Source organism: Sinocyclocheilus anshuiensis, unplaced genomic scaffold (genome assembly GCF_001515605.1).
Source record: "Sinocyclocheilus anshuiensis isolate Anshui unplaced genomic scaffold, SAMN03320099.WGS_v1.1 scaffold455, whole genome shotgun sequence".
Lineage (NCBI taxonomy): Eukaryota > Metazoa > Chordata > Actinopteri > Cypriniformes > Cyprinidae > Sinocyclocheilus > Sinocyclocheilus anshuiensis.
The window spans coordinates 473,034-479,829 of record NW_015552560.1 but is presented as its reverse complement, the minus strand read 5'-3'; the positions used below and the strand labels follow the sequence as shown (position 1 = coordinate 479,829).

Here is a 6,796-nt window from a genome sequence, read left to right as displayed (position 1 = left end):
AGAGAGAGAGAGAGAGAGAGAGAGAGAGAGAGAGAGAGAGCGAGAGAGAGAGAGAGCGCGAGAGAGAGTACCTCTTACTGTGGTAAACATGCGGAAGGAATGTTAGGAACAAAATTAATGAAACATGGACAGTGGCCACAAATTAATAAGTTGTAGGAACGAATTAACAAGTTATAGGAATGAATAGCCTATCCTTTCCCCGCAGTGTCCCGCAGCCCTGCAACCTTCACCTAATTGTTTCAAATATGAAACAATTATCTGGGGAAATGACTGTTACTACATTTCTATTGCATTCCATGTTGAAGAACTTTGTGTTGTTTCTATTGTAATGTACTTTTAAAGTTTAAATCCCATTAAAAGCTTAATTTCTAATTATGAGTGAATGATGATGCATTTATATACCGTCGCGCATTTTACTGAGGACAGCTTCCACAACACGAGGGAGTACAGTGCCGGATTCGCCCAAAAGTTTTTGTTGAAAGACGGAGCAAGGGGCGAGGCAGTAATGAAACACTGTCTAAGCTGTTCGCCAATCACAACGCACTGGGACAGCTAACCAATCACAACACATTTTGTTTTTCGGAAGGCGGACCTTCATCAAAGCTGGAACTAATCGAGCCGTTTGTGCCAGGCTGGGGAGAAAGGTATTTTAATAATGTAAATTATGTGAAAAATAATGCATTTTTCGAACCACCAAGCATGAGAGCATGTTCTAGTACACCCCCAAAACAAAATCAAGACTTTGTAAAAGAGCATAATAGGACCCCTTTAAGTTTTAATCTTTACTGAATGAGCGGCGGCCGCGTGCACACGCGTCAGACAGACGGAAAACAGAGACAATTAATAATCAGCGCAAAGTTAACGGTCATATCCTTATGTATAAATGTCACAAATTCACGTGAGCCTTTCCATTTTTGCATAAACGTCCGTCCTGACAGTCTGTGTTAAGTTTTAATCTTTACGTGCACGTGCGTCAGACAGACGGAAAACAGAGACAATTAACAATCAGCGCAAAAACATTGTGCTGAAATATCTGTTGTTGAAAGTTAAATTAAGGTTTAAAAGTCAACATGCATTGCGAGTATTTTATGAAAGTAGGAACTGTAAGGGGATGACAGCATATAATTGTCTGAATATAAATATCAGACGCTTCATAACCGCCTTTTACAGGATAAAGAAATGACTGGAAGACGTGACTGTGGTCAAAGTGAACGTGTTCCTGCAGAACATTACTCTTACCTATTGGTTGCAACTGAGTTTGTGATTTTATTAGTCTTTATCTTCATTATTTAATGCAGAGATTTAAACTATATTCACTATATACAATGCTAAACAAATTTATGTAAGGTTTTTAACAAATTATGGTTTGTGCCACTGCTGTTCTAAACTAACAGTACTGGTGATTAACAAAATAATTTTTTTAGCTTTCTGAATTGGTTAGTCCTCCAATATGCGTAAGCTCTTTAGTAACAGTAGTAGGCTATTTCTAATGCTATAATATAATTATTGCTGTTATCTATGAAAGAAAGGCAGAAAGCTTTATAGTGTTTTTTTTCCATATACCCAATTACAGTCAAAAATGTACATAATGCCAGCAAGAATGCAAGCTGTTATGAAGGGCATAGGAGGCCATTTTTGTTATGTGAATAAATACTATTTAGTTGTTTAAGTTTATTTGCCCAATAAATGACAATACAAATTTTTTTATTTAAACAATTTTTTTGACAGATTCCTAAAATTCCTAAAATGTGTTTTCTCTTTATTATGGCAGGTGATCTAATAAATTGCTACGCACCATATGTTTTCATAGCATTCAGTTGGCACGTTTGTTTGAAGGACATTGGGCAGAATGTGGAATAGTGTTTTTTGTCAATAAAATAAAAAATAACAAAAAATTTTATCTGATTAATTGGAAAAAATAATAGATCAACTAATCGATTATCAAAATAATTGTTAGTTGCAGCCCTAGTTTAATTATTAATTTAATATTCAACAAAAATATAATTTAATATTTAACAAAATCGATAAACTGTGAGCTACAAAAGTTGTTTTGATTCTCTATTACCTTATTTTCCTTAGGCTTCTTGTGTGAAAGAGCATTGTTCATACCTGACTTAATTTTACATTCAATTTTTGATGAAACCATCTCAAGGACTTGCTGTCTGATTTCAAAGACACTTTTGATTAAAATATCCTGGAATTCACTAAAATAGGATTATTCTTTCAAGAAGACCCCACAGGTGTACGATACGATGGTCTTGAATGTTTTAGTGCCTTAGAAAGAGATGCGCTGCGGTTGCTGGACACAGCACTTTAATGCATCCGTGATATGGGAGATTTAATTTAATTTAATGTAAATTTAATTTATGCATTTAGCAGATGCTTTTATCCAAAGCGACTTACAGTGCATTCAGGCTATACATTTTTTACCAACATTTTTTACCAGATTTAAAGGGTTAGTTCACCCAAAAATTTAAATTGGCCCATAAACTACTCACCCTCAAGTCATCCTAGGTGTATATGACTTCTTCTTTCAGTCGAATCCAGTCGGAGTTATATTAAAAATTGTCTTTGATCTTTCAAGCTGTTTCATGGCACTCAGCAGGTGTTGCATGCATCAGTCCAAAAGCAGTTAAATAAAATGCGCCCATCCATAAAATGAAAAAAAGTGTCTCACACGGCTCCGGGGGGTGAACAAAGGCCTTCTGTGTAGTAAATTCTGCTCCATCTGAAAGCACGTGATGATGATTTCCTGCTGATTACAGAACCGGCATTACTATCAAAATGCGCATGACAATCGCATTCGATTAATCGTGCAGCCCTACTTGAGGGTGAGTAATTTGTGGGCTAATTTTCATTTTTGGGTGAACTAACCCTTTAATTCATTACATGCCAAAGAATTACTGCAAGCAATGCTGGTGGTCAGTCCATCAGCACTGCATGCAGGATTTACTGCTGTACACGCACGGGGAGCAAAGCAAACGTGTGCTCTTTACAAACTCGCTGACAGAGTTATAAAAGCCCTGCACTGCTCACTGTTCTGAGAGAGTTCTTCTTCAATGTTATTGTGGTACAGGTTACACAAGGTTACATACAAGTGTGATTCAAGCAAATGAGAGGCAAAAGGCTTTTTAAATGGATGCACTGCAGCGAGAGGCAGAGGAAGTTGTCCTGTGTCAGTCAGTAAAGCATCATGGTTAGGAGCCTTTACATCAGCATTAGCCTGAAAAGTTTCCCGCTAGTCCTCTCCACCAATCAGACGTTCTCCTGAAGATGGCGCTCTCTGTTGCTTCATGCATGGGTCTGTGCTCTGAAGGGTCACTAAAAGGCAAAAGTGGCTATAGTTGCACTACAGTTGAAAATTGTCACTTCTACAATTTCGAGAAAAGCTCTATGTGGCCCATTCATGTCATATTGCATACGAATGCAGTACACAACATGTCAGTCTGGATCATATAGGGTTAAGCGTTTTGTTCATGGTGACAGTTCATGGATCATTTCATGTGGGTTTGAACCTTTCAGCTCTCTGTCCAAATATTTAACCGCTACACCATTGTGTGATGGAGGAAGAGCCCACTGGTACCTGCCATTGTCACAATGTTTTTCTCAACCACATTTTGCGGAGTTCTAGTGCTCTCTGCCATCTGCACAATGACAGTGGTTGCATTTCAAATCCTAGTGAGCTACCTAACTAGACTGCACTTTAGGGAGTCACAGGTTCATAAAACATAGCATTTTGGCATCATAGGAGTGTTGTGTGTACAGCTCGGTCTACAAAGTCCAAAAATGATTCAGATTCTAACAAAGTCTATACTACCACCAACAATGCTGACAGATGACCAAAACTGCAGAGAAATCTGAACATGCCTATCACGCAGCCTTGTATTATGCCTATGATGCCCAAAAACGCTGCTGACTGGAAGTATGCCTATAACACCACCAATACTGCTGCTGATTTGCAACACACCTGATGGCCAAAACTGCTGCTGACTCTGAGTGTGTCTATATGATCCTACCTAAAAATGCTGAATTACTTCCAACACGCCTACGAGGCCCCACAGTGCACCCATGATGCCCCACACTTCTGAACGACTCTCAACCTCAAAGCGCGTCTAAGCACAAATGCTGAACGAGTAGACCGCGTATTAGGATTTGAGACGCGGCCCATAATACTTCTCATTCATCCATTTGAGAAGAGTCTTTTCTAGCAACAATGGTCCCAGTACAGGCTGGCGTCTTCTTACCTTGGGCAAATCCCGGAGCTGGTTGGCGTCCAGTAAAAGCTCTTCCAAACTCCCTCTGCAGCGATAGATCTCATCCGGGACGAAGAGCAGCGAGCAGTGGCGCTTATCGATCGACTCAATGTGACGGTTGCACCGCCACAGGGGGATACAGTGAAACATCACGGGATGGTGATCCTAACCCTAGATAAATCCGTTCTGCGGGAAAAGTTGCCACAGCAATCCAAACTAAAACAAACACGCGGGAGAAACTAGGAACGGTGAAAGAGCGCCAAAGCAACTAGTGTCGGATACAAATCTAGCGATCTCCAACGCAAATGTATCGCGCACTGAAACATGGAATAAAAACGTCGCGCTCCACTTCTGCTTTGATCCCTGGAGTTTTTCCTTCCGCTTTTTCACCTTTCTCGCAACATCTTTTTTTATTGCAAGGCTGAGAAGTGTCCCGTATCTTTCTTTGTAAGCGGTTACATGTCTATTTCGTGTTTTTCTGATCCCGGAGTTTATTTCCTCTCAGTCCAGTTTCTGACCCGGAACATTCACGCCCTCATTCCAGGCTGACGTCACGAATCCCAGCGGCTCCTCCCTGTTTTCTGTCGCCCCCTCCCTCCCTGCGCGTAAACAATAACACACTGAACTACAGAAACTGCACTTCCCCTAACACTCCTGGGGGAGGAAACTCATCCCCGCCACGCTCTCCACAGAGTCCCTGCGTTTGCTCAGCTGCAGCCGCTCCGCACTGAACCCACACTTCTCGTTAAACAAGAAGCCAAACACTGAGGAGCAGAAACACAGATCTCAATCCACGGCCATCTGACTCACTCAGCCTTTCATACACAGATTTATATCAACATTAGCAGGATGAAAGAATCATTAATAACACATATCCTGTAGTGATGGACGCGATTTTCTCCCGCAAATCAATTAAGTACAAACCCCACAGATTCTGAAGATTTCATTGGTAATGTCAACCACAGTGCTGACTGCCTACACATTTACATTTAGCAGACGCTTTTATCCAAAGCGACTTACAAATGAGGACAATGGAAGCAATCAAAATCAACAGAAGAGCAATGATATGCAAGTGCTATACTATACTATACTACACAATGCTGAAACAAACATGAACCCTAACCTGAACCTCGGGAGAACACCGATAGCACACTCTGATAGACAGGATTACTGTTTGTAACCATTGGCTCCATTATTTATTTTTTTAAGTCTGAACTTTTCTTGACAGGGGGCTGTGAGATTGAGTTGACCAATGAAATCATCTGCAGGGCGGGGTTTGCACTTAACTGCTTTGGGGAAAAATAAAACCCACACTAGTGGTGGTGAAATGAAGTTTCCGAATCAAGGATCTTCTCCTGCCACCTGCTGGACAAAAAGAGTCCATCTCCAGTTACAGCAGCTGCTTCTACAATGGCTCCTTTGACAATTTTGAAGCAATAAAAGTCAAAGATATCAATATGTTTGGGTGTATCATTCAAAATTCATTCATACCAGGGGTCACAACCTTTTGGCCATGAAGTGCCATTTTTAACATTTCTGGCTGATCAATGTGCTGCACACTGTCTGGCCAAAAAAACAAAAACAAAAAAAAAAGAGGTAGGTCTAAAAACTCATCAAAAGTCATTGTAGTGCCTTTAGCTTTGATTACAGTGCGTGTTCATCATGGTATTTTTTCGTGTTCGGTGTGTGTGTGTGTGTGTTAGTGTGCGAGTGAGTGTTCGTGGGTGTGTGCGAGTGAGTGAGTATGAGTGTGTGTGAGAGAGAGTGTGTGTGTGTGCATGTTTATGTGGTTTATGAGGGGGGTAGGGTAGGGGTTAGGGGTAGGGTTGGTGTAGGGCAATAGAAAATACGGTTTGTACAGTATAAAAACCATTAGGAGAGTCCCCGTAAACCATAAAAACAAACCTGTGTGTGTGTGTGTTAGTGTGAGTGAGGGTTAGTGTTTGTGTGTGTGTGTGTGTGTGTGTGTGAGTGAGTGAGCTGACAGGCTCGACATACTGCTAGCATTTCCAGGCAGTTGATGTGGAAGCCTTTTTCCGCCTTCGACCAGTGGCCGAAGGTCGGTATGCCCTCGCACAGCGCACCCCAACCTGAGTTGGAGGCGTCTGACATGACAACTGTCCTTCTGTGAATCATCCCCATGGCCATGCCCTGTTCCATCCAGCGGGAGTTCTTCCAGGGGGTCAGGGCCGATACACAGGCCTGACTCACCCTGATATGCAGGCGTCTGTGACGCCACGCATGGAATGGAACCCGTGGTTTCAACCAGCGCTGAAAGGGGCGCATACGCAGCAGACCCAACTGTAACACTGGAGATGCTGCTGCCATGAGGCCCAGCATCCTTTGAAACGCTTTGAGCGGGCGAGCGGTACCGATCTTGAAGGAGGTCGCCAGCCTCCGTATGGCCAGAGCTCGTTCTGGCGTGACTACAGCTTTCATTTGAGCTGAGTCGAAGATTGTTCCCAGGAACGAGATTCGTTGGCTGGGAAGCAATGAGCTTTTGGCAAAATTGACCCTGAGTCCCAGGCACTCCAGGTGGCTGA

The 6,796-nt window shown here is 42.1% G+C and overlaps 1 protein-coding gene across 1 annotated transcript in view; it reads right to left on the bottom strand.

The window, feature by feature from the left end:
- LOC107664698 (leucine-rich repeat-containing protein 1-like) overlaps window positions 1–4,793 on the bottom strand; it is a 69,144-nt gene extending 64,351 nt beyond the window's left edge. The window contains exon 1 of the mRNA XM_016455342.1: window positions 4,245–4,793. Coding sequence (XP_016310828.1) covers window positions 4,245–4,403 — 159 coding nt within the window. The 5' untranslated portion in view covers window positions 4,404–4,793. The remainder of the gene's footprint in view (window positions 1–4,244) is intronic.
- Between the last annotated feature and the right edge of the window lie 2,003 nt (window positions 4,794–6,796).